This window comes from Gallus gallus, chromosome 3, assembly GCF_016699485.2.
Source record: "Gallus gallus isolate bGalGal1 chromosome 3, bGalGal1.mat.broiler.GRCg7b, whole genome shotgun sequence".
Lineage (NCBI taxonomy): Eukaryota > Metazoa > Chordata > Aves > Galliformes > Phasianidae > Gallus > Gallus gallus.
In genome coordinates, this window is record NC_052534.1 from 110,610,147 (window position 1) to 110,636,330 (window position 26,184).

Sequence of the window (26,184 nt, forward strand, 5' to 3'; positions counted from 1 at the left end):
GCAAGGAGAAGGAAATAAAGGATGGCAGAGCACCATCAACACAGTCAGTGCATGTCCATGCAGACTCACAAACCCAGAGCTTCCTGGGTTGTTTCTGCTTTTAAAGCATTTGTGTGCTGCAGATGAGGAAAAGGTTCTGCTTCTGGATTCTTCTGCAAGAGAGGACTACAGGTAAATGTCAGCTAACCTGCAGACCAAGAAGTACTACCTGGTGTTGGTCAGGATGAACTCCTCCTGCCGCAGCTGGATAGTGATGCTGACAGGGCTGGAGATGCTCTGCAGGGCCAGCTTGTAGCTGGGAGCCAGGAATGGACACGGCGGGAGGAGAGAGCTGTCGGGAGCAGCTGAGGCATCCAAGAGCATCCAAAAGCCCTCAAAAGCATCACAAAGCCACAGCCTGCAAGCTTGGGATGATCACGAGCAGCAGCCAGGATGCTAGAGATTATTTGCTACCATACACAATTGGAGCAGAGCTCTCGTTGCACGCATCCCACGGCCAGACAAAGCGGGAACAAACCCGGAGCTCTGCTGCGTGCACAGCCCACAGCCATAGCCTTGCAAGCTGAGGTGCCTTGCTGTTTGTCGCATCCATCCCAATCCCTGTGAATGAAGACTCAGAAGGCAGTCAAGGCGTTGATCCAGCACCAGCGTGCTTTTATTCAGTAAAAGCCAGGAGGGCGTGAGAGGTCCGGTGGACACACGGCACTCATCCTCTCTTGTTCAGGAGAGAGGGGCTCAGAGCTCGTGCTGCTGCCTGGTGCCTGGGACTGGAGCTCCGATTCTACGTCCCCCTCCACAAGGCTTGGCTCCTCCTTGCTGACGCTGATGTGATCCTGCATGGAGGTACTGCTGTCGGGGCACACGGGCTGTGCTTGGGTGGGGCTGCACTGCGGTGACGCCCCGTCACAGTCCAGGTCGGTAACTGCTGTGTCGGGCAGGCTCAGGTCAGCGTCTTCTACACAGCCGGGAGAAATGAGGGCTACAACTTGAATGAGCTCCTTCTGTCCATCACTGATATCGCATGGAAGGCTGTCACTGGAACTGCAGCAGTTCGTGCTTCCTAGAAGCTCACCGCTGATGGAAGCACACAGATCATCACCGCTATTTGCTGCGGCTCTTCTGGGTGGACAAAGGCTCAATTCACCTAGGAAGGAGTAGATACACAGAGGTTAGCGTCAAACTTTCACTGTCCAAGGAGGCCGAGGCTTGGTGCTGTCTGTCACGGAGGCTTCAAGCAACAAGCAAGATGCTTCCCAGCTAGCTCTAAACCACAACAACAACAGCAGCAACAGCAACAAAGAAAGGAGTTAGCAATAGCTGTTAATTAAGCCTGCACTTTTAGCTGAGCAAAGAATCCTGCTGTCTCCTCGTCCCCCTAGGGAAACAAAACCAAGACAGTGACAGGCTGAAGTACGAGAGTGGTTGTTGACATTTGGCTATGTAGTAGTGGTGAGAAGAAGCAAACAGGCTTCTAGCAACAGTGCCACTGTCTTGAAAATGATCCTTGTGCAGGTCCAGATCATGACTTCACCAGAGACTCACCGGGGAAAGAAAGACAGGGCCGAACTGAAGATGTTAGGCACGGGCTTGAACGCAAGAAGGAGGTACAGCCTACTGAAAGCATGAATTCGATGGCGCTGACAAGCAGTGTTTTAAAAGCTGGATGTGCACCCTTACCTGCCAGGACCACGATCTCTGTTTCTGAGGGCTCCCTGGCATTGTGCTGCAGTTGGCGCTTGGCCGCAGAGGATGGTTTTCTCTGCCTGAAGCAGGAACACCAACTGGCAGCTGCTGATTCCTTCATCTTGCTTGGTCTGGAGAGAGAAAACAGCGACTGGCGTGAGTCGTGCATGGTGCCGGGTGAGGGAAGAGCTGCCCTGAGCTCTTGCCAACACTTGCTTGTTCCTAGCACTGCCTGGCTTCTGCTGAACACAACTTAGAAACTCGCTCTGTGTCACACAGTTGAGGATGGTTCCATTCCTAGAGCTCAGCCCTGGAGTCTTGCTGGCTACATTCCCCTCAACCATGTCAAGCAAGATGCAGAGCATGCGAGCCAAGGCTGCACAGCTGTCCAGGACAGCAGCGAAGGGATGGCTTTGATTGAGCTGGCAGGCGTAACTGCTTTCTGAGGAACCGTGCAGCCATAGAGGAAATTCAGAAGCATCTCTTACTCTGGTATTAACAGCTCATCGGCCTCACCTCACTGCCATGTTTAGCCTCTAGTGCCAGCAAGTCTGACCTACAGCTCTGCTTAGAGGAGAACTGGAATTGGTTTCAGGCACACGGCCCGGAAAGCTGGAAAACCCCAACGTTTCCAGGTACAGTCAGCACAGGCCAGGATAGAGGTCCGTGTGCCTTGATCCATCTCGTGACTGCCTGCCCAGCGAGGAAGGAATGGCCCCCTTTGGTGGCTAAACTGAGCCTGTCGGGCAACTGTGTGTGAGTTGAATCTCAGAGTCCAAAGGGAGCAGAGATTGAGTACACCACCACACACACCATTAACGTCACGTAGCTTCTGCAAGTTTTTGCACTAGCAGTAGTGGAGAAAAACCCACAAAAGCCCACCCAACCACGTCTGATAGGAAGGTGCTGGAAAAGAAAGTCCTCTTTACCTTTCAGACGGAAAGTCGATGACTGTGTGGAATTTACCCCCTGCAGCTGCGGGGCCTTCTTCCACTTCGATGTCCCTGCTGTGCGTCAGTGTGGGAGAGTTGCTGTGGCCTCGCCTCTGTGCCTGTGCCTCCTCCACGGTGAGTAGCCTGGTGGCGGGAGAAGACACCTCCACAGACTTGGGCCCTGATGGAGAACTGTGCCCTGGAAGGGAAGACCACAGCTAAGAGGGAGGATCAGAAAGCAGCAGCACAGCCATCACACTTCTGGAGGAGGTGCTGCCCGCTTCTCAGACTTGCTTATCTGAGCCACTGGAAGAAGAGGAGGTCCAAAGAGCCGTGTGGTTAGAGGTACGTTTATGGCAAAGGACACAGTCATCGTTCAGAGCAGCTCACTATATTGTAACAAGCAAACAAAAACCCAAGAAGAGGGGGGCAGGGAACTCAGAAAGCTTTGCTGCCACGCTTTCATCAAGCTTCACCTGCATGCAAAACATCATCATGGCAGGGACGGTTTTCTCCTTCTCACGTTTCGGCTTGGACACTCTCAGCATCCAGCCACAGGGTGCCATATTCTAATCTACGCCCACAAGCCTGCTGGCCCCTCGATAGTAAAAGCATCTTTCAGCCATCTTGGAGAAGGCCTGCATTTGATCAAGGTGTCTGATCAAGACAAAGCTAATGCAGGAAGACGCTCACCTGCTCCATCTCCGATGCCCGATGTGGATCTGGAGCAGAAGAGGACGTCTGTGTGGTTGACGATGAACTCTACCACATCCGACTGCCTCTGCAGTTCCATGCAAACAGCTCGTCCGCTGGCGCAGGCAGACTCGTTCTGCTGGGATCTGTAGAAAAGGCAGATTGGAGAAGTCATGGATCCCAGATCATTTCCCCACGTCTGGATTTGGCCAGCCAAAAGCTGTCCAATTGGGTTCTGGAGACTTCCGCAGTGGGCAATCAGTGATGCCACTGAAGAAATTCTCCTGGAGGACCAAGGACACACCAGCCCCATTTGACAAAAACAAGAGAGCAGAAATTGACCTCCTCTAGAAAGTGTGCCCGTGGGGAGAACAGATCTAAGCCTTGTGCTGAAACGGAAAAAGAAGTTTACCTGAAGAGGTTGGGAGCCCACACAATCGCTAAGTTCTTAGCGGGCATGTTTGTGGCAGAGCAGCTCCCAGCGAGACAAGCCAAGTGTCTCATCAGGTACGCCAGTGTCCTGGAAAGCAAGAGGCAGACCTTCAGCACCACTGAGCATGCCGTGCTGCAATTCACAAAACAAACCTCAAGACATGCCACTGCTTGTTCTTGCTACTGTCACGGAATAGGAAGCAGATCAAGCTTTCCCAGGTGCCACGCTGCAGCACCAAGCCCCAGCACAGCACAGACGCAGCCATCAGCTGCACCAGCCGTGCCCCCGTGCCCAGGAACTGACCCAATCCATCAACCCCACGGAGCCAGCAACCACTTCAACACACACACAGGCATCATGTTGCGAGCGTGAGACAAAGCCTGCCATTGCATCATCGCCCTCTGAAATGCAGCAGGGCTGAGCTCACCAGACTGAAGGCAGCGGTTTTCTGACCTGTAGTGAGGCGCAGGCAGCTGCTGGATGACGTCCTGCATTCTGAGCAACCGCTCCTCATCTGTAGCGGCACAAACAGCATCCTGGAAGAAAGCAGAGAGAGATTTCGACACAGATCAGTAGAGATACCTGCCGCAGGCTCGGCAACTATGAAGACAGAACGCTGTTGCTCAGCACCGAGGCGGATTTTATGCCTTCCAACAGGCAGAAAATCCGGGGAACACAGCGACACGCAGCTGGTGCCATCAAGGCCAAGCAGTCCAAGCACTGGGCTGCTTTACAGCCTGATTGTGCACCTCAGCTCCTCGCAAGCATTGTGAATACAGAAATGACCACCTCCTGGGAGCATCAAAAGTGGCATCAGTATGCTGCAGGATGTGGCAGAGACATGCGAGTCTACCTCATGGGGCTAACAGAAAATCAGAAAAAAAGACCATGAGGTGCGCAGGCGTGTGTGTATGTGACAGGCCATGCCAAGAGGCCCAGGGAAGAGGGACACGAAAGCCATTGCCTTGTGCTTACCGAGAACTTGCCATACAGCTGCTCGGTCAGCAGAGGGTTCGGGAGCTCCCTGAAGTACATCTTGCACAGGGAGCTCACGCTGTGAACGTCACGGACGGTTAGCTCCGGAATCTGCTCAGACTCAAATTCATGGCTGGAGAAAAGGACACAAAAACGGGCTTTGAGAAAGAGGAAGACAAGTCCAAAGCAATACACGATACAGTGGAGAAATGGAAGGGGTTCCTGCTTCACAGGAGAAAAGAAACGCTCTGACAACTGGCTGCCTACTCCACAGTCACATGCCAGGAGCCCAGAGCAGCAAGGAGGAGTGTGGGCTGCTCCAAAGGGCTCTACCAACAAGAGGAAACGGGAATGAGAGCTGACACCGCAGTCCCCCGCAGCCTTCCAATGCTCTCAAGGACTGAAGGAGAACTTCCTGCCCCAGCAAGTCTACTCAACGCCCCGTGCTCCTAGCAAACAGACACAAGCCTGGCGCACCACCGCTGAGCGCACGCTGCCGGCACACAGCTGCCCCACAGCGCAGGCCTCAGAACGCCCGCAGCATGGCACATGCCCCTACTGACAGCTGTGTCAGTCGCAGCACTCTTACCGTAGCTTCTGGATCTTGGACGCCACGCCGGACAGGCGGTAGATCCCCTGCACCACGCCGTGCTGCTCAATGAACTCAGCGCAGCTCTGGAGGACCTGGGGGACTACGGAACAAGTGCCAGCGGTTAGCTGAGCTCCTGATTCAAGTCCTGCTTCAGCCGCTGCTCCTGTCACATCCCATCCACTAAGCCCAGCCACGCTACTGCATGCCTCCTCCTTAGAGGAGAAAGAAAGCCGGCACAGACGTCTCTGACAGGCAGGAGCCAGGGAGGAAAGTGGACACAGACGTGCTCTTGGCTTTCCAGAAATGCCAGGACCTGCCCATCAGCCTGCAGAAAGTAATTCTGGGGAAGCCAGAGACACTGCAAGTCCCGTCACAACTCCCACCGCAATGGAGGCGTGAAACCTCACGTCCAGAAGAGCTAGGAAACTGACGCAGTACACTCTCTTTGGCCAAAAGGCGGCCTTTGTTTTCAGGCTAGCGTGGGATTGGCTTACACCTTTTGCTTTAAGCAAATACAAGTGGGCTGGTCTCCTATGAGCATTAGCCTCAGCTTACCTTTCAGCCATCAACTCCCACCTCACCTTTCTCCACCGCTATCAACCTGCCCCTTGCCAGAGATGATCTCCCTTTCATCTTTACATGCCCAACAGAGGAAGCTCTCAGGAACGGGCTGTTCCTTACCATCACGGCCAGAGTGGAGAAGATGCTCTCCCAGGTCACAGCCAAACACCCCTTCCTTCTCCTTCTCCATCTCCCGCTGCTTCGGTTTCTTTGGGCGGGCCTTCGCGAAGGAACGAAGGAAGCTGATGAGCTTGCCACGCTTCTTTGGTGCTGCACAACACAAGGAAGAAACCAGTTCATTTCACGTTGGGCTCAGTGGGACCAGGCCGAGCGTCACACATTCCACAGAGCACGTAAAAGCGGGAAGAACATTGCCAACAAGTACATACAACAACGGATTTTCCCCGTCCCTGGAGGAGTCCAAGGCCACGTTGGATGGGGCCCTGGGCAGCCTGGTCTAGCCTGACATTCAAAGTGGAGGTTGGCGGCCCAGCCTGAGGCACGGGGTTTGGAGCTTGATGATCCTTGAGGTCCCTTCCATCCCAAGCCATTCTATGAGGATCCTATCATTTGCCCAAGCCCCCATTCTCACTGCCTACAAAACAGCAGCCATATGCCCCGTGGGATGCATGAAGGATCATCAACACAGAGGATAACGTGGGATGGATAAAGGAGCTATTCAACACGGAACACACCCAGAAGACGACTCCCTTTGACTTCCCCGCGCCATCAAATGTAACATCCATACCTGGCTTTGGTGCTGAATCGATGAGGGCCTCAGGAATTTTTCCGTTGATGAGCTCCACGCACTCACCAGGGAAAAATCCAACCTGGAACAAGAAGAAGAAGAGAGATGGAATACTGAATGCAGCACTTCTCAGGCCTCCACTGTTAAACCAAGAAAGAATGGCCTGCAGAAAAGTAACCCTCATTCAACATTTGCAGCCAAAAGACCTACAAAACCAAGACTTGGTTCCAGAGAAGATGGCTCTGTCCCCCATGCTTGTACAAAGGACAGAGATGGTCAACTCCTGACTGTGTAGTGAGCAGGAGAAGCTCTTGCTTCTAAGTCACACGAGGAGACGGTTTCCTACCCAAGCCCAGAGCCAAAGGGAAAGGCCGCTGACACCGACACAGGGAAACTGTTTACGTCCAGAAGCCACCCTGTGCAGGCCGAGCAGCTCTAAGCTGACCTTCCTGACTTGACTGCCGTTGCGCCCACAAGCCTGAAGCTTGTGCCTACCTGAAAGCCACGCTTGCCTTTCCACCAGGGGCTCAGCTCCTTTGCTGGCATAGCAATAATGCACACCAGGTCTCCCACCTGCAAGACATTGCAACATCAACCCTAGCTTCAGCACAGCTGGGAGGAAAGCACAGCTGAAATGACGCCCTTCTTCTGCACTGCCAAATAGCGCACAGCTTGAGAGCAATTGCACCGGGGCAGCTCTTCAGGCATTTCCCGTCGGAAAGCTGAACTGGGAGGTACAAGAGTCACTGCCTTACACACCAGACAGAATACAGTGCAAGCATGCCAAATCAAACCGTCTTTTACACATGGCTGAACTCCTCCCCGCATCCAACCCAGTGCAAGTCCTGTCTGGACCTGCATCTTCTGGGCTTTGCCTCACAAGGCATTCTGAAGGTGTCTGAGAATATTCCTGATGCATTCACACGGTATACTCTTCTGGCCATGACAACAAGGAACGCCTTTAACTGCTTACCTCCAAGGAGAGCTCATCCGCTGCCTGGGCAACGTATCTCTTAATAACATGGCCAGCAGCAATAGCCGGAATATTAAGAGATGGCTCCTCATGCACCAGCAAGGGCTTCCCCTGGTTCTCAGGCTGAAACAGAGAGCACAGGCCACGGTGAGGAGCTGAGGACAAACAAGGAGGATTTCAGGGTGCCATCTAGATGCCACTAGCAAGGAAATGAAGCTTTCAAGGCAGCTCTTCAGTGACACCAAGGGAGCCGGAAGGATGCTCTCTCTCTCTTGAAAAGCAGGAGAGCACACCTGTGGCTCACACTGCTGGCTCAAGTCAGGGAACAAAGACCAATCACAGCTTCACACTGTACCTCTGTCCACGCCAGGTCAGGCCCACAGCTGATCTCGCTGCTCGCGATGCCCATCGCAGCAGGCACGACAAGCTGCAACAGAAAAGAAACACATTTCCTGTGTTCACACAGCACTGGATTGAGAGTCTTCTTCAGAACTACTCTCAGTTGCCCCCTGGCGGAGGCAGGTGTTCTAGAAACAACCACTCTGTGCAGTCTATTCAAACGGGACAGCCGTTTGAATACGCAGCGTTGGACCAAGTCGCTGTCCCTCTGCTAGCAGATGGGGACTCTGGCACAAAGCAGCAGATGCATTTGCCCAGAGCACGCTGAGAGCGCAGTAGCAGGCCAGGGAAAGGTGTCACGGCTGGGGCTGGAGCTGCTCCCCAGCCCCCGGCTCCCAGCAGCAGCCTCACCACCAGCGCCGGCCGCAGCCTTGCCCACGCATTTCCTCTGCCTGCATGCCCGCTGTGCTCCCTACAGCTGTCGGGCACACTCACACAGCCAAAGCATGCTCGCTTGTGCCCCTGGCTCATGTTGTGCAGCTCTGCACAAACTGCGGCTAGGGCTCTTTGCCTAAGGGATTGCTTTCCTTCACACTAGCTGGTCCCAGCACTACAGGCAGCATCCTGCCAAGGGCTGAGCTGGAGGGGAAGTGGAAAAAACCCACGCGTGACCAGTGCCGCATCCCAGCTGGACGAGGCTGTGTTACTACACACGGTGCCACTAAACACGGGCTGCTGAACCATGTGGGGGGACAAAACATGGCACGTACCTGGCAAGAGATCAGAACAAGGTAGAAGATGATCCTCGAACCCGCAGCCGTTCCTTGTCACTTTGCTCTGATCTTCCACGAGCAAAAGCTGCACCAAGGGAGCAGGAGGAGGGTGGGGAGGGGACAGAGAAAGAGCAGGTCAGTGAGCCTGCACAATTTAGCAAGGAAGGCGAGGGAAAAACCGTGGGACAAATGCCATCTTGATGGACGGCTTTGGAATGGATGGCCTGGGGGAAAATGGCGTCTGACGGTCCAGACTAAGCACTGTGATCCTAGGAGCTCCGCCAGCCAGCACTTCTCAAGCCCTCGCTGCCCACCCGTCTATCCCGCACCAGCTCAGCTTACCTACAAGACGCTGCGCAAGACGGGCTGAAGATGAACAGACTCAGTCAATGCACAAGTGCAACAAGCCACGTACTCAGGCCGAGCTCAAGCGCTCCAATGAAGGGACGCAGCATGCGCTGCTCCTCCCCTCATTCTAGCCGCTTGTGACATCACTGAGGGCCACCCGGCTGCTCCACCATGGATGGGCAAGGTGGGGAGGCAAGACCACGTCACAAGACCATGGGATTCCAAAAGGGCACCCCAGCGTTCGAGAAATCCGTTGGTGGTTGGAATTCTATCTCAGCCAAATCCTGGAGAGGCTGGCATGGGGTTGGCATGACCAAAGTGCAGGACCCGGCGCTCGGTCTTGTTGAACCTCTTGCTGGGCCTATGGCAAATCCACACTAGGGTCCTTCTTTGCATTCAAGGGCGGCTTAGAGCAGCCATCTCTTTCACCTGCATGGAAATAAAGGAAGAGAAACACAGAACTACTACCAGACTGCTTTGCCAATTTCTTTCCCGCGTGCATTTTTGCCTTTGCTCACCAATCAAGAGCCAGGCCTTGCCAACTTGGTTCTTCTGAGAACGCGGGAGGGACCAGACATCACACCAGAAGCATTCGTTTCAATTGCAGCTCCATGGAGAGAATGACACCGACTAACAGGCGTGAATGAATTCACTCACAAGCTGAACAGTGAGTTTGTTCTTCATTAAAAAACACACAGAGATACCTAATCCAAAAAGAGAATGGCAGCACTTCACATCGGCCAAGGAAGTTCCTGTCCCTACGCCTCATCCCCTTACCCCAACTTCCCTTGCCTCATCCCCTACCCCTACACCTCCGTGATGCCCACAGGCTTCAAGTCAGCTCTCAGATCCATAGGACTCCTTGCACACGACTCCATCACAAAGGATGGCACACTTGTTCCATACACTCAAACAGACCAAGCAGAGGGATCACACTCACTTAAAACACACACGGAAGCAGCCAAACCCTGAGCATGTACATCCCCTCCTGCACTACTGGAGCCCACCGCTCACCTTCACACCTCCGTGCATTTCTGCTGTTTTACACTGATGCAGCCCCGCTACAGCTCCATGCGTGTCACACAAGGCCTGCAGGACCTCTTGCTCCGCAAACCCCATCTGCAGGCATTGCTTCATGAGCTTCACCACCTGCCCTCCTGAGCAAAAACAAACACTGAGAACAAGAGCAAAGCGCACTGGATTCCACCTGGCCTGCTCCCCAAGCCTCAGTCCTGCCACACATACCCTGCTATGCAGACTCATCCCTAGTGCCTGGCTGGACATCAGCACGGGCATCATTCTTCAAACGCCCCAGCCCAGCAAGCAAGGGATCAAAGCGTTGCGACAGCTGAAACCAAAATGCTCTAGGACATTCCTGGTAGCACGGAACGGGAACAAATCTACCACCGAGCAACAGGATGTGGGACAAACAGCAGAAAGCAACCAACCTGCAGAACTAACTCCTGTCGTGTTGGTCCAGATGTTTGTATGCTCCCTTCCACGGCCCAGGCCAAGCTTGCTGAGCTGCTCCTCCTTTGTGCATGGGAACAACGGTGCAGATGGGATGCGCTGGCTATGCACAGCATGCCTTTTACTCGCTTTTCCTCTCTCCATCTTCCATTACCAAACAGCACCTCAAATCTCTCCTTGCTAAAAAATCACTTGGGTAAAAAAAGAACTGGCAACCTTGCTTTTAAGGTTACCTTCTTTATACAACTTGATGCTTTAAAGCAGAAGCTCACCTAGGAAGGACTTACCTTAGACAAGCTCCATCTGCAGGGAAAACTTATTCCTCTGTGTCTGCAGACTTGGCACGCATTTTCAGCTGCAATAGTCAGCCCAGATCTCAGCACAGCTTTACCAACCACAGAAAGCCAGTTCATGGCCGCCATGATTTTCTCTCTTGTGAAACACTCTGCTGCTGCAAGAAGCAACGATTACAATCACAGAATCACAGAACAGTAGGGGCTGGAAGAGATCCCTAGAGATCATCGAGTCCAACTCCCCCCCCTGCTCAACAGGCTCCGTACAGCAGGCTGCACAGGTGGGCATCCAGCTGGGTCTGGAGTATCTCCAGGGAAGGAGAATCCACAGCCTCCCTGGGCAGCCTGTTCCAGTGCTCCGTCACCTCACTGTGAACAAGTTCCTTCCCACGTTGGTGCAGAACTTCCTGTACTCCGGTTTAGGGCCATTTCCCCCCTCTCCTGACCCCACAGACCACTGAAAAAAAGGTTGCCCATGTCCTTTTGACTCCCACGCCCTCCTTAGCCCTGGTTCTGGGGGGCTGCAGGGAGTCCGGGGGGCACCGGGAGCAGCGCTGGAGGGGTTGGGGGCGGCGGGGGGGGGAGGGGGGGCACAGCCCGGATGCTGCCAGCAGCACTGTGGCGCTGGGGGAGCCGAGGCCTTGATCCGTACCAAACGCACGGCCCATCCCACAGCCCTCATCCCAGTCCCACAGCCCACAGCCCAACCCCACGGGGGTTCCACGGGGGACGGGAGGGGAGGGCAGGGTGCTTGGGGCCGTGCAGGGCGCCTCTCCCTCTCCCTCTCCCGTTCTCCCGCACACCTCCGGCGGAGCTGTCCTCAGCACTCGCTCCCGTTGAGCCGCGGCTTCCCGCCCGGTGCTGCCCGGACAGCTCCGGTTGCCGCCGCGCTCGCCTGCCGGACCGCTGCTCTGTGAGGAGAGCCGCGCCTGCAACAGCCGGCTCCCAACCGCCGCTCCCGCGCACAGCGGCTCAGCCAGTGGGAGCCGGCGGAGCTGCCGCTGACCAATGAGAGGCCGGCGGAGGGGCAGCGCTGCCGCTGACCAATGACACGTCGGGGGAAGGGCAAGCGCTCCTCACGGGGAGCTCCTCCTGCCCCAGCTGGATGGTGATGCTGACAGCAGGGCTGGAGATGCTCTGCAGGACCGGCTCGTAGCTGGCAGCCACAAATGGACACGGCAGGAGGAGACAGCTGGCGGGAGCAGCGAGGCCAGGAAGCTTGGCATGATCATGAGCAGCAGCCAGGATGCTGGAGATTATTTGCTACCATACACAATCGGAGCAGAGCTCTCGTTGCACACATCCCACGGCCAGACAAAGCGGGAACAAACCCAGAGCTCTGCTGCATGCACAGCCCACAGCCATAGCCTTGCAAGCTGAGGTGCCTTGCTGTTTGTCGCATTCATTCCAAACCCTGTGAATCATAGACCCTCTAAGGTTGGAAAAGACCCACAGGATCATCCAGTCCAACCATTCGCCCAGCACCAATCATTCTCACTAAACCATGTTCCTCAACATAACATCCAAAAGCTCATTGAGCACCACCAGGGTCAGAGTCTTCAGCAGAGCTGGGAGAAATGAGAGCTTGAACTTGGATGAGCTTCTTCTGCCCATCACTGTTGTCATGAAGGCTGTCACTGGAACTGCAGCGATTTGTGCTTCTTAGGAGCTCTCCATTGATGGAAGCACACAGTGCATCATTGTTGCTTGCTGTGGCTCTTCTGGGTGGACAAGGGCTCGATTCAACTAGGAAGGAGTAGACACGCAGGGATTAGTGGCAATCTTTCACAAGCTGAATGATGAGAGTGGTTCTTGAGATTTGGTTATGTAGTGGCAGCAGGACAAAGCAAATAGGCTTCTAGCATCAGTAGTACCACTGTCTTGAAAGTAACTTTTGTGCATTTGTTGCTTGTCTTTCTCTTTTGTTTGGACTCCAAATGTTGCCTTTTGCAGGCAACCGTGATGTTCGTTGCTTAAGGGAGCCTGCAGCTTGGCCATATAGCGAGGTGACACCAATATGATGAGCGGTAAAATGGCCTCTATTCACTACTAAAACACAGCTTATATTACATTTTTAGCTACAAAACCGTGCTGTCATGTCCCACTCTGATTGGTTCATACCAGACAACATTGTGCCTTATTTGGCCGTCTCCACATTCTTTTCTCATTCTTCTTCTTCTCCTGTTTTCTCTGCATCAAGGTCAGCACGATAGCACTGTCTCTCTATGTTTCGGGAGAGGCCTGTCCCGTACATCCAATGCCCCCACAAGACGCTTACTACAACACCAAAGCCCTTGAAGAAAACCTTTACCCTGATGCAGTGTTGCATAGTTTAAGTGTGTGTCTGCTGATACAAAGGCAACATGGAGCCACAAAAGTACTCTTCCGTCCATAATAAGTGTCAGAAGAAATCATTCTGAGACACATTGCAGTGGTGCCCATCTCCTGTCTTTCAAAAACTACTCGGGGAAAGACACGAGAGGGGTGTGCTCCGGCAGGTCCAGATCTTGACTTCACCAGAGACTCATTTGGGAAAGAAAGACAGGGCTGAACTGAAAGCACAGGCTTGAACGCTAGAAGGTGGTACAAGCCTACTGAAAGCATGAATTCGATGGCGCTGACAAGCAGTGTTTTGAAAGATGGATGTGCACTCTTACCTGCCAGGACCACAACCTCTGTTTCTGAGGGCTCCCTGGCATTGTGCTGCAGTTCATGTGTGGCTACGGAGGATGGCTTTCCCAGGCTGAAGCAGGAACACCAGCTGCCAGCTGGGGATTTCTTCATCTTGCTGGGTGGATTTTGTCTAGCCCACCACAGCCTCTAAAATGCCTTTTTTTCACCCTAAAGTCCCCTATTTTCACCCTAAAAATACTACTTTTTTAAGTTATATTACACATATTTTCCCCCAAAATTCCACTTTTCTTCCATTAAAAAAAAACAAAAACATTTTCTCCCTGAAAACACCACTTTTCAGCAGTTACGTGGTATTTTTGTTTAGATAACCCATGATTCTGACAGTATTTTACAAACTTCATAGTTAGAATGATTATTGTGGTGAAATGAATCAGCCAGCAATATATATATTATATTTACATACGTAAATACACAAAATGCCCACCTGTTTCTGCCAGGTCCTCCAGGAATGCTGCTGTTTTCTTCTTTTTCAAAGACCCAAAATGCCCCCTGAAGGCAGCCCACAGAACCAGGACATCAAGTCTGTATCTGCTATTGCTTTATATGATGCCCTGATGTGGAACACCAATAACAAACACCACACAGCTACAATAGAGACCCTTCTCAGAGTGGGGGGGGGGGGGGGGCAGTCAGCCCTTAAATGGGGTCTGGGAGAGCTGTAGCCAGGCTCCACCTTCCATTCACACACTGGATTGCCTCCACCTGTGCTCCCACAGCTGATTCAGTGCTACCTCAGCTGATCAATCAGTGGTTCAGGCCCTGACTCAGCAGTTCCCATTCACCTGGGGAGGCGTAGCCCTGCGAGCACAGCTGATGGCAATTCAGCTGTGGGGTGGGGCTGAGCTGGGCTCCTCCCCTCCCCAGACCCCATTTAGGGGCTGGGAAGCGAAGGGGGCAGCATCTGAACTTGGGAGTGCTTCCGTGAGGGTCTGAGGTGAGCCCTTCTGTATGGGAGGGTTGCAATCTCCTCCTTTATTGGGGGATCCTGGCCACATTTTGAGGCTGGCAACCATCTGTACCTGAAAACTGCTTCTTTGGGAGTGTGGGTGAGTATTGGCCCTTGAAACGGGGTAAGTGGTTCTTTTTGAATTTCAGGGTTGTGAGCTCCTCTTTTTGGGGGGTCCCGATTGTATTTAAGGGCTGGAAGCCATGAGGACAGTATCTGAATGTGGAGGCTGCTTCCTTTGGGGTTTGGGGGGAGCCCCTAAATGGGATGAGAGATCCCTGCTTTAGTGCAGTGTTGTGTGCTCTGTCTTTCTGGGGAGACCCCAAGTTGGAGTAGAGCAGCTGTATCTGCTGTGTTTGTCCTTGTGGTGCCTTCAGTCTCACCCTAAGGGAGATGAAGGGGATCTCTCCCATTCCCTGAGCTGCTGATGGAAGGACTGACGTCTATTCCTTCCTTTCAGAGCTCCCTTGCTTCTGGAAGGCTTCAATCAGCCTTAATAATGCTGGTTGGCTGATTGAGTGCTGCAGTTCTGGGCATGCTGACAGTTAATGCCCTTTTCCGTTGAGGGGTACTGTGTTCTGTAGGTCCTGTTTGCAGCCCTTTTTAAGCCCATTTTCCTCTGGTTGAGTCACTGCTCTCTCTTTCATGGTTGTCACCTCATAATCTCCAACCTGGAGCTCCAAACGTGGTTTGTCTTCTCCCACATCATTCCATCTTATGGCTGTAATTCACAGTGCCATGTGTTAATTACACCCATGCAGAGTTGTTTAAGGGCATTCTGGGCATCATTATTGTGTTTTAAATCATGTTCTCTCTTCTGATCTCAGTTTGCAACTCGATGGGGTTTAAAGATTGTTGGCGCTCCTCTAATCGGTGGTGTGAGGCCTGTGGAGCTGGTAATAGAACATCACGACTACACTAACTACCCCACGGTCTTACGGTCATTTCTGTTTCACCAGCAGATCTGGGTTTGTGTTAATAAAAAAGAAAGGGTTGTCCTCTTCTGGATGACTACGGTCAGGATCTCCAGATATCTCATCCCAGTTGTCAGGAGATGCTATTTGTTTCCTAATCTGTATGATACCCAAACCCCCACGCTTCTTCCTCCCATCCCCTGACCCCCATTAAGTAACTTATGAACAACATTAATTATATCCCTAATACTCCTTTGCATCACCTGTAGAACAATGCACACACGGTGCAGCCCTACGTATGCGGGACAGCGTCTTCATTACTGCATTGTGTCTAACAGGTGGCAGCAGAAAGCCATGGTGCTCCCAAGTACTGTAAGGACTGCATGGAGAGATGTGCGGGTCTTCATGGGAACAGCAAGGAACTGAAAGCTGCATTTCCTGGGATGCCCTGGAACCCCACTTTGCTGACTGGTAACTGTCTGCCCGGCAGGTAAGGACAATGCACACCCACCAGTGTTTACCCCTTACTGAGTGAGACACAAGGTAGGGTTCCCAGAGCTCCTTTCTGCACTTCAGGGTGCCCCGAAGGCTGCCTGTCCTATTCTTTGCATGTTCTCCTTGGCTCTGGCCTTTCACTGCGGTGTTCTCCTTCCCTTTGCCCTTGGCGTTCCCTACTGCATTCTCTTGCCCTCCTGTTTTTGCATTCCATGTCATGTTCTCTTGGCCATTGCCCTTGGCTTTCTTGGCCACATTCACTTCAGCATTCAGTTTTGGCGTTCCCTGCAGTGCTCTCTTGCCCTTCTGTTTTGGCGTTTCTTGTTGTGTTCTCTTGGCCACTTCCTTGGCATTTCCTTCCACATTCTCTTGGCCCTTACCTAGGCATTCCCTTGCCCTCCTGTTTTTGCGTTCCATGCCACATTCTCTTGGCTATTGAACTTCTTTTTCTTCTGCCACGTTCTCTTCAGCATTCAGTTTTGGCGTTCCCTGCAGTGTTCTCTTGCCCTCCTGTTTGGGCATTTCCTGCAGTGTTCTCTTTGGCATCATGTTCTGGTGTTCCCAGCCAACTTCTCTTAGCCTTCTGCCTTGGCCTTCTTTGCCGTGTTCTCTTTGGCCTCCTGTTTTGGCACTTCCTGCCACGTTCTCTTAGCCCTTGCCCTGACCTGAGCATTCTATGCCATGTTCCCTTGGCCTTCTGTTTTGGCATTTTTTGCTGTGTTCTCTTGGCCTTTGCCCTTGGCCTTTCCTGCTGCTGTCTCCTTGCCCTCACCTTGGCTTTCTGTTGGGTGCTCTCCTTGCTTTTGCCCTTCCCTTCGCCTTGGCTGTTTGCTTTGCCTTTACCTTGGCTTTCCGTGGGAGTTCTGCTTGCCTTCTTTCTTTGGCTCTCTGGGATTGGCTGGGAGGCAGCGTGAATGTTAATCTTGACCTGAACCCGTAGCTTAATGTGAGCTCTAATGATAATTATGTTAACCCACAGTGTATATGTAAACCTAACTATTAACCCAATATTAAAAACGTCTCTTAACCTAAATGCTGCAATAAAAATAATGCCACTTGTTTTCTGTCACAGTACCCTTAATCCTAATCATAGTGTGGAAAACAATTGTTAAGCTAATTGTAACTTCAAACCTATGCATAGCATTAATTATATTCCTAATACTCCTTTGCGTCACCTGTAGAACAATGCACACACGGTGCAGCCCTACGTATGCGGGACAGCGCCTTCATTACTGCATTGTGTCTAACAGGTGGCAGCAGAAAGCTGTGGTGCTCCCGAGTGCTGTAATGACTGCACGGCGAGATGTGCGGGTCTTCATGGGAACAGCAAGGAACTGAAAGCTGCATTTCCTGGGATGCCCTGGAACCCCACTTTGCTGACTGGTAACTGTCTGCCCGGCAGGTAAGGACAATGCACACCCACCAGTGTTTACCCCTTACTGAGTGAGACACAAGGTAGGGTTCCCAGAGCTCCTTTCTGCACTTCAGGGTGCCCCGAAGGCTGCCTGTCCTATTCTTTGCATGTTCTCCTTGGCTCTGGCCTTTCACTGCGGTGTTCTCCTTCCCTTTGCCCTTGGCGTTCCCTACTGCATTCTCTTGCCCTCCTGTTTTTGCATTCCATGTCATGTTCTCTTGGCCATTGCCCTTGGCCTTCTTTGCGGCATTCTCTTTGGCCTCCGGTTTTGGCATTCCCTGCAGCGTTCTCTTTGGCCATCACTTCTGATGTTCCCTGCAGTGTTCTATTTGGCCTTAGGTTTTCGCCATCCATGCCACGTTCTCCTGGCCATTGTGCTTGGCCGCCTTTGCCACATTCTCTTTGGCGTTCCCTTCCATGTTCTCTTTGACCTTTGCCCTTGGCCTTCTTTGCCGTGCTCCTTTCAGCCTCCTGTTCTGGCATTCTCTGCAACGATCTCTTTGGCCTTTGGTTTTGGCATTCCTTGTTGCGTTCTGTTTGGTCTTTGCCTTTGGCCTTCTTGTTTTGGCATTCCCTACAGCGTTCTCTTTGGCCTTTGGTTTTGACCTTCTGTGCTGCATTCTCTTTGGCCATTGCCCTTGGCCTCCTGCATCGGCTTTCCCTGCAGCGTTCTCATGGATCTTGCCCTCCATTTTGGCCTTGCCACGGTGTTCTCTTTGGTCTGTTTTGTTCTCTGAGGCCCTCTCTTTGGGCCTGGCCTCTGAGGAGGTCTTCTCTTTGGTGTTCTCCATATCTTTGCTTTCCCTTTGCCTTTGACGTTGCCTTCCCTTGGTTGTTGTCTATGCCTTTGCCCTCGGTTTTGGTGTTCCCTTGGGTGTTGTTGCCTTTGCCTTGGCCTTCCCTAACAGTCACCTTGAGCATAACCCTAATAAACCTAACCCTAATACCTTCACCCCAACCCTAATGAGCTCTGAACTCCAAACATAGTGCTAATGTGACGCAACGCCCTCAGCAAACTTACCAAGGGTGCACTCCATGCCATCAGGCAGGTCTTCAATGACGATATTGGACAGAACAGGCCTGAAGAGCACTCAGGATGGCATACCAGCTGCATTTAACACGATTGAGCAGCACTCATTAGGCCAGGCAGTTCAGCTAGTTCTTCATCTAGCAAGCAATGTACCCGTCCAAGTAGCCGGCTGCAATCTTTCAGAGAATTTTAAGGGATAGCACATCAAAGGGTTTGCCTCACTCATGGGGTTGGGTCACCTTTGCTTTGAGTTTGCTACCGTGGCTGACCCTAATCCTGTAACTGACATCCTGTAGCTGGACAGAGACCATTCACACTCCATCCAGGCTGTTTGAGACTCACAGCCATGCTGAGAGTCACACTGATTTCAGCGTGTGCAGTCATTTTGCATCAACCCAATTGGCTTTAGCTTTACAAATAATTTGATCTCAACCAAATTGGCTTTAGCTTTGCAGTTAATGCATTGCAAATAAGTTGGCTTTAGCTTTGCCTTGCTTACGGGGTTGGGTTAGCTTTGCTTTGTTTGTTTGTACCGCAGGGCTAACCCAACCCCGTAACCAACGCCCAAGGCCATTGGAGCCCATTTGCGCTCCTTCCCGGCCAGTCTGAGACTCGCGCCCCTTTGCGGCCATTTTGAGAGTTGCGCTGATTTTGGCAGGTGCAGTCAATTTATCTTGCCCAAATTGGCTTTAGCTTTGCAGTCAATTGATCTCAACCAAATTGGCTTTAGCTTTGCAATCAACTGATCTCAGCCAAATTGGCTTTAGCTTTGCCTTGCTTACGGGGTTGGGTTAGCTTTGCTTTGTTTGTTTGTACCGCAGGGCTAACCCAACCCTGTAACCAACGCCCAAGGCCATTGGAGCCCATTTGCGCTCCTTCCCGGCCAGTCTGAGACTCGCGCCCCTTTGCGGCCATTTTGAGAGTTGCGCTGATTTTGGCAGGTGCAGTCAATTTATCTTGCCCAAATTGGCTTTAGCTTTGCAATCAATTGATCTCAACCAAATTGGCTTTAGCTTTGCAATCAACTGATCTCAGCCAAATTGGCTTTAGTTTTGCCTTGCTTACGGGGTTGGGTTAGCTTTGCTTTGTTTGTTTGTACCGCAGGGCTAACCCAACCCCGTAACCAACGCCCGAGGCCATTGGAGCCCATTTGCACTCCTTCCCGGCCAGTCTGAGACTCGCGCCCCTTTGCGGCCATTTTGAGAGTTGCGCTGATTTTGGCAGGTGCAGTCAATTTATCTTGCCCAAATTGGCTTTAGCTTTGCAATCAATTGATCTCAACCAAATTGGCTTTAGCTTTGCCTTGCTTACGGCGTTGGGTTAGCTTTGCTTTGTTTGTTTGTACCGCAGGGCTAACCCAACCCCGTAACCAACGCCCAAGGCCATCGGAGCCCATTTGCACTCCTTCCCGGCCAGTCTGAGGCTTGCATTTACTTCAGGTGGGCTGAGACCTGCTCTGCTGTTGAGGTGGGTTGCAGTACACAATGTTAGTGTAAATGTAATATCATTTATGGGATGCAGAGGCTTTGTGACCTTTGTCTTGTGAGTCTGACATAGGTGTTATATGTAAACCATGCCTTAAAACGTATGGAGTACGCAGGTGCTGTGCCTGTAAACGGTGTCTTGGAATTGTATGAAGTACGCGGGTGCTGTGCCTGTAAACAGTGTCTTGGAATTGTATGAAGTACGCGGGTGCTGCGCCTGTAAACGGTGTCTTGGAATTGTATGGAGTACGCGGGTGCTACGCCTGTAAACGGTGTCTTGGAATTGTATGGAGTGCGCGGGTGCTACGCCTGTAAACGGTGTCTTGGAATTGTATGGAGTGCGCGGGTGCTACGCCTGTAAACGGTGTCTTGGAATTGTATGGAATCAGTGTATCCATGTTTTGTTTGTCAACATGTAGGCATTGCTGTAGTGTGCATACAATTGTATGAGTCACATCTTGAGGAAACAGTGCTGTAATAAACAAATACTTGTGCAATCTAACTCAGTGGTGTGCCTTGATTCATCATTACCAAGACACAGATCCCACTTGAAGCTAAGTGCAACAGGTAGGTGTGCAGGTAAGGTAGCCTTAGAGGGACTAAAAGTGAATGTGGTTCAGTAGGCAGCAAAGAGGGTGGCGGTTGGGGTTAGGCAACGGGTTAGGGTTAGGCAACGGGTTAGGGTTAGGCAACGGGTTAGGGTTAGGCAACGGGTTAGGGTTAGGCAACGGGTTAGGGTTAGGCAACGGGTTAGGGTTAGGCAACGGGTTAGGGTTAGGCAACGGGTTAGGCAACGGGTTAGGGTTAGGCAACGGGTTAGGGTTAGGCAACGGGTTAGGGTTAGGCAACGGGTTAGGGTTAGGCAACGGGTTAGGGTTAGGCAACGGGTTAGGCAACGGGTTAGGGTTAGGCAACGGGTTAGGCAACGGGTTAGGGTTAGGCAACGGGTTAGGGTTAGGCAACGGGTTAGGCAACGGGTTAGGGTTAGGCAACGGGTTAGGGTTAGGCAACGGGTTAGGGTTAGGGTTAGGCAACGGGTTAGGGTTAGGGTTAGGCAACGGGTTAGGGTTAGGGTTAGGCAACGGGTTAGGGTTAGGCAACGGGTTAGGCACGGTTAGGCAACGGGTTAGGGTTAGGGTAGGGTTAGGCAACGGGTTAGGGTTAGGCAACGGGTTAGGGTTAGGGTAGGGTTAGGGTTAGGGTTAGGGTTAGGGTTAGGGTTAGGGTTAGGGTTAGGGTTAGGGTTAGGGTTAGGGTTAGGGTTAGGGTTAGGGTTAGGGTTAGGGTTAGGGTTAGGGTTAGGGTTAGGGTTAGGGTTAGGGTTAGGGTTAGGGTTAGGGTTAGGGTTAGGGTTAGGGTTAGGGTTAGGGTTAGGGTTAGGGTTAGGGTTAGGGTTAGGGTTAGGGTTAGGGTTAGGGTTAGGGTTAGGGTTAGGGTTAGGGTTAGGGTTAGGGTTAGGGTTAGGGTTAGGGTTAGGGTTAGGGTTAGGGTTAGGGTTAGGGTTAGGGTTAGGGTTAGGGTTAGGGTTAGGGTTAGGGTTAGGGTTAGGGTTAGGGTTAGGGTTAGGGTTAGGGTTAGGGTTAGGGTTAGGGTTAGGGTTAGGGTTAGGGTTAGGGTTAGGGTTAGGGTTAGGGTTAGGGTTAGGGTTAGGGTTAGGGTTAGGGTTAGGGTTAGGGTTAGGGTTAGGGTTAGGGTTAGGGTTAGGGTTAGGGTTAGGGTTAGGGTTAGGGTTAGGGTTAGGGTTAGGGTTAGGGTTAGGGTTAGGGTTAGGGTTAGGGTTAGGGTTAGGGTTAGGGTTAGGGTTAGGGTTAGGGTTAGGGTTAGGGTTAGGGTTAGGGTTAGGGTTAGGGTTAGGGTTAGGGTTAGGGTTAGGGTTAGGGTTAGGGTTAGGGTTAGGGTTAGGGTTAGGGTTAGGGTTAGGGTTAGGGTTAGGGTTAGGGTTAGGGTTAGGGTTAGGGTTAGGGTTAGGGTTAGGGTTAGGGTTAGGGTTAGGGTTAGGGTTAGGGTTAGGGTTAGGGTTAGGGTTAGGGTTAGGGTTAGGGTTAGGGTTAGGGTTAGGGTTAGGGTTAGGGTTAGGGTTAGGGTTAGGGTTAGGGTTAGGGTTAGGGTTAGGGTTAGGGTTAGGGTTAGGGTTAGGGTTAGGGTTAGGGTTAGGGTTAGGGTTAGGGTTAGGGTTAGGGTTAGGGTTAGGGTTAGGGTTAGGGTTAGGGTTAGGGTTAGGGTTAGGGTTAGGGTTAGGGTTAGGGTTAGGGTTAGGGTTAGGGTTAGGGTTAGGGTTAGGGTTAGGGTTAGGGTTAGGGTTAGGGTTAGGGTTAGGGTTAGGGTTAGGGTTAGGGTTAGGGTTAGGGTTAGGGTTAGGGTTAGGGTTAGGGTTAGGGTTAGGGTTAGGGTTAGGGTTAGGGTTAGGGTTAGGGTTAGGGTTAGGGTTAGGGTTAGGGTTAGGGTTAGGGTTAGGGTTAGGGTTAGGGTTAGGGTTAGGGTTAGGGTTAGGGTTAGGGTTAGGGTTAGGGTTAGGGTTAGGGTTAGGGTTAGGGTTAGGGTTAGGGTTAGGGTTAGGGTTAGGGTTAGGGTTAGGGTTAGGGTTAGGGTTAGGGTTAGGGTTAGGGTTAGGGTTAGGGTTAGGGTTAGGGTTAGGGTTAGGGTTAGGGTTAGGGTTAGGGTTAGGGTTAGGGTTAGGGTTAGGGTTAGGGTTAGGGTTAGGGTTAGGGTTAGGGTTAGGGTTAGGGTTAGGGTTAGGGTTAGGGTTAGGGTTAGGGTTAGGGTTAGGGTTAGGGTTAGGGTTAGGGTTAGGGTTAGGGTTAGGGTTAGGGTTAGGGTTAGGGTTAGGGTTAGGGTTAGGGTTAGGGTTAGGGTTAGGGTTAGGGTTAGGGTTAGGGTTAGGGTTAGGGTTAGGGTTAGGGTTAGGGTTAGGGTTAGGGTTAGGGTTAGGGTTAGGGTTAGGGTTAGGGTTAGGGTTAGGGTTAGGGTTAGGGTTAGGGTTAGGGTTAGGGTTAGGGTTAGGGTTAGGGTTAGGGTTAGGGTTAGGGTTAGGGTTAGGGTTAGGGTTAGGGTTAGGGTTAGGGTTAGGGTTAGGGTTAGGGTTAGGGTTAGGGTTAGGGTTAGGGTTAGGGTTAGGGTTAGGGTTAGGGTTAGGGTTAGGGTTAGGGTTAGGGTTAGGGTTAGGGTTAGGGTTAGGGTTAGGGTTAGGGTTAGGGTTAGGGTTAGGGTTAGGGTTAGGGTTAGGGTTAGGGTTAGGGTTAGGGTTAGGGTTAGGGTTAGGGTTAGGGTTAGGGTTAGGGTTAGGGTTAGGGTTAGGGTTAGGGTTAGGGTTAGGGTTAGGGTTAGGGTTAGGGTTAGGGTTAGGGTTAGGGTTAGGGTTAGGGTTAGGGTTAGGGTTAGGGTTAGGGTTAGGGTTAGGGTTAGGGTTAGGGTTAGGGTTAGGGTTAGGGTTAGGGTTAGGGTTAGGGTTAGGGTTAGGGTTAGGGTTAGGGTTAGGGTTAGGGTTAGGGTTAGGGTTAGGGTTAGGGTTAGGGTTAGGGTTAGGGTTAGGGTTAGGGTTAGGGTTAGGGTTAGGGTTAGGGTTAGGGTTAGGGTTAGGGTTAGGGTTAGGGTTAGGGTTAGGGTTAGGGTTAGGGTTAGGGTTAGGGTTAGGGTTAGGGTTAGGGTTAGGGTTAGGGTTAGGGTTAGGGTTAGGGTTAGGGTTAGGGTTAGGGTTAGGGTTAGGGTTAGGGTTAGGGTTAGGGTTAGGGTTAGGGTTAGGGTTAGGGTTAGGGTTAGGGTTAGGGTTAGGGTTAGGGTTAGGGTTAGGGTTAGGGTTAGGGTTAGGGTTAGGGTTAGGGTTAGGGTTAGGGTTAGGGTTAGGGTTAGGGTTAGGGTTAGGGTTAGGGTTAGGGTTAGGGTTAGGGTTAGGGTTAGGGTTAGGGTTAGGGTTAGGGTTAGGGTTAGGGTTAGGGTTAGGGTTAGGGTTAGGGTTAGGGTTAGGGTTAGGGTTAGGGTTAGGGTTAGGGTTAGGGTTAGGGTTAGGGTTAGGGTTAGGGTTAGGGTTAGGGTTAGGGTTAGGGTTAGGGTTAGGGTTAGGGTTAGGGTTAGGGTTAGGGTTAGGGTTAGGGTTAGGGTTAGGGTTAGGGTTAGGGTTAGGGTTAGGGTTAGGGTTAGGGTTAGGGTTAGGGTTAGGGTTAGGGTTAGGGTTAGGGTTAGGGTTAGGGTTAGGGTTAGGGTTAGGGTTAGGGTTAGGGTTAGGGTTAGGGTTAGGGTTAGGGTTAGGGTTAGGGTTAGGGTTAGGGTTAGGGTTAGGGTTAGGGTTAGGGTTAGGGTTAGGGTTAGGGTTAGGGTTAGGGTTAGGGTTAGGGTTAGGGTTAGGGTTAGGGTTAGGGTTAGGGTTAGGGTTAGGGTTAGGGTTAGGGTTAGGGTTAGGGTTAGGGTTAGGGTTAGGGTTAGGGTTAGGGTTAGGGTTAGGGTTAGGGTTAGGGTTAGGGTTAGGGTTAGGGTTAGGGTTAGGGTTAGGGTTAGGGTTAGGGTTAGGGTTAGGGTTAGGGTTAGGGTTAGGGTTAGGGTTAGGGTTAGGGTTAGGGTTAGGGTTAGGGTTAGGGTTAGGGTTAGGGTTAGGGTTAGGGTTAGGGTTAGGGTTAGGGTTAGGGTTAGGGTTAGGGTTAGGGTTAGGGTTAGGGTTAGGGTTAGGGTTAGGGTTAGGGTTAGGGTTAGGGTTAGGGTTAGGGTTAGGGTTAGGGTTAGGGTTAGGGTTAGGGTTAGGGTTAGGGTTAGGGTTAGGGTTAGGGTTAGGGTTAGGGTTAGGGTTAGGGTTAGGGTTAGGGTTAGGGTTAGGGTTAGGGTTAGGGTTAGGGTTAGGGTTAGGGTTAGGGTTAGGGTTAGGGTTAGGGTTAGGGTTAGGGTTAGGGTTAGGGTTAGGGTTAGGGTTAGGGTTAGGGTTAGGGTTAGGGTTAGGGTTAGGGTTAGGGTTAGGGTTAGGGTTAGGGTTAGGGTTAGGGTTAGGGTTAGGGTTAGGGTTAGGGTTAGGGTTAGGGTTAGGGTTAGGGTTAGGGTTAGGTTAGGGTTAGGGTTAGGGTTAGGGTTAGGGTTAGGGTTAGGGTTAGGGTTAGGGTTAGGGTTAGGGTTAGGGTTAGGGTTAGGGTTAGGGTTAGGGTTAGGGTTAGGGTTAGGGTTAGGGTTAGGGTTAGGGTTAGGGTTAGGGTTAGGGTTAGGGTTAGGGTTAGGGTTAGGGTTAGGGTTAGGGTTAGGGTTAGGGTTAGGGTTAGGGTTAGGGTTAGGGTTAGGGTTAGGGTTAGGGTTAGGGTTAGGGTTAGGGTTAGGGTTAGGGTTAGGGTTAGGGTTAGGGTTAGGGTTAGGGTTAGGGTTAGGGTTAGGGTTAGGGTTAGGGTTAGGGTTAGGGTTAGGGTTAGGGTTAGGGTTAGGGTTAGGGTTAGGGTTAGGGTTAGGGTTAGGGTTAGGGTTAGGGTTAGGGTTAGGGTTAGGGTTAGGGTTAGGGTTAGGGTTAGGGTTAGGGTTAGGGTTAGGGTTAGGGTTAGGGTTAGGGTTAGGGTTAGGGTTAGGGTTAGGGTTAGGGTTAGGGTTAGGGTTAGGGTTAGGGTTAGGGTTAGGGTTAGGGTTAGGGTTAGGGTTAGGGTTAGGGTTAGGGTTAGGGTTAGGGTTAGGGTTAGGGTTAGGGTTAGGGTTAGGGTTAGGGTTAGGGTTAGGGTTAGGGTTAGGGTTAGGGTTAGGGTTAGGGTTAGGGTTAGGGTTAGGGTTAGGGTTAGGGTTAGGGTTAGGGTTAGGGTTAGGGTTAGGGTTAGGGTTAGGGTTAGGGTTAGGGTTAGGGTTAGGGTTAGGGTTAGGGTTAGGGTTAGGGTTAGGGTTAGGGTTAGGGTTAGGGTTAGGGTTAGGGTTAGGGTTAGGGTTAGGGTTAGGGTTAGGGTTAGGGTTAGGGTTAGGGTTAGGGTTAGGGTTAGGGTTAGGGTTAGGGTTAGGGTTAGGGTTAGGGTTAGGGTTAGGGTTAGGGTTAGGGTTAGGGTTAGGGTTAGGGTTAGGGTTAGGGTTAGGGTTAGGGTTAGGGTTAGGGTTAGGGTTAGGGTTAGGGTTAGGGTTAGGGTTAGGGTTAGGGTTAGGGTTAGGGTTAGGGTTAGGGTTAGGGTTAGGGTTAGGGTTAGGGTTAGGGTTAGGGTTAGGGTTAGGGTTAGGGTTAGGGTTAGGGTTAGGGTTAGGGTTAGGGTTAGGGTTAGGGTTAGGGTTAGGGTTAGGGTTAGGGTTAGGGTTAGGGTTAGGGTTAGGGTTAGGGTTAGGGTTAGGGTTAGGGTTAGGGTTAGGGTTAGGGTTAGGGTTAGGGTTAGGGTTAGGGTTAGGGTTAGGGTTAGGGTTAGGGTTAGGGTTAGGGTTAGGGTTAGGGTTAGGGTTAGGGTTAGGGTTAGGGTTAGGGTTAGGGTTA

The 26,184-nt window shown here is 51.9% G+C and overlaps 2 protein-coding genes across 2 annotated transcripts; both read right to left on the reverse strand.

Annotated features, from left to right (window-relative positions):
• Positions 1–632: 632 nt before the first annotated feature.
• On the reverse strand, positions 633–3,768 carry LOC121110409 (rho GTPase-activating protein 32-like). Its single transcript, XM_040698626.1, has 5 exons — positions 3,721–3,768; positions 3,309–3,454; positions 2,613–2,814; positions 1,678–1,814; positions 633–1,144 (listed from the first exon to the last, which is right to left on the reverse strand). The coding sequence occupies exons 1-5, from the start codon at positions 3,765–3,767 to the stop codon at positions 660–662; spliced, it is 1,017 nt and encodes a 338-aa protein (XP_040554560.1). The 5' UTR covers position 3,768; the 3' UTR covers positions 633–659.
• Positions 3,769–10,518: 6,750 nt separating this feature from the next.
• On the reverse strand, positions 10,519–13,597 carry LOC124417860. The gene is made up of 5 exons (XM_046939591.1): positions 13,471–13,597; positions 12,359–12,559; positions 11,617–11,784; positions 10,808–10,971; positions 10,519–10,700 (listed from the first exon to the last, which is right to left on the reverse strand). Exons 1-5 carry the CDS (start codon positions 13,595–13,597, stop codon positions 10,686–10,688), a joined length of 675 nt encoding a protein of 224 aa, XP_046795547.1. The 3' UTR covers positions 10,519–10,685.
• Positions 13,598–26,184: the final 12,587 nt, after the last annotated feature.

What these genes read in the sequence shown, in the direction of transcription:
- LOC121110409 (XM_040698626.1), bottom strand. Translation starts at nt 3,767, where the DNA reads ATGCCCGCTAAGAACTTAGCGATTGTGTGGGCTCCCAACCTCTTCAG. An exon ending in TGGGCTCCCAACCTCTTCAG is followed by an intron (nt 3,455 to 3,720) that starts GTAAACTTCTTT and finishes CCTTTTCTACAG; the next exon opens with ATCCCAGCAGAACGAGTCTG. An exon ending in ATCGACTTTCCGTCTGAAAG is followed by an intron (nt 1,815 to 2,612) that starts GTAAAGAGGACT and finishes TTCTCTCTCCAG; the next exon opens with ACCAAGCAAGATGAAGGAAT.
- LOC124417860 (XM_046939591.1), bottom strand. Translation starts at nt 13,597, where the DNA reads ATGAAGAAATCCCCAGCTGGCAGCTGGTGTTCCTGCTTCAGCCTGGGA. An exon ending in AGAGGTTGTGGTCCTGGCAG is followed by an intron (nt 12,560 to 13,470) that starts GTAAGAGTGCAC and finishes ACTCCTTCCTAG; the next exon opens with TTGAATCGAGCCCTTGTCCA. An exon ending in TGCTGAAGACTCTGACCCTG is followed by an intron (nt 11,785 to 12,358) that starts GTGGTGCTCAAT and finishes CCACTGGCTGAG; the next exon opens with CCGCTGTGCGCGGGAGCGGC.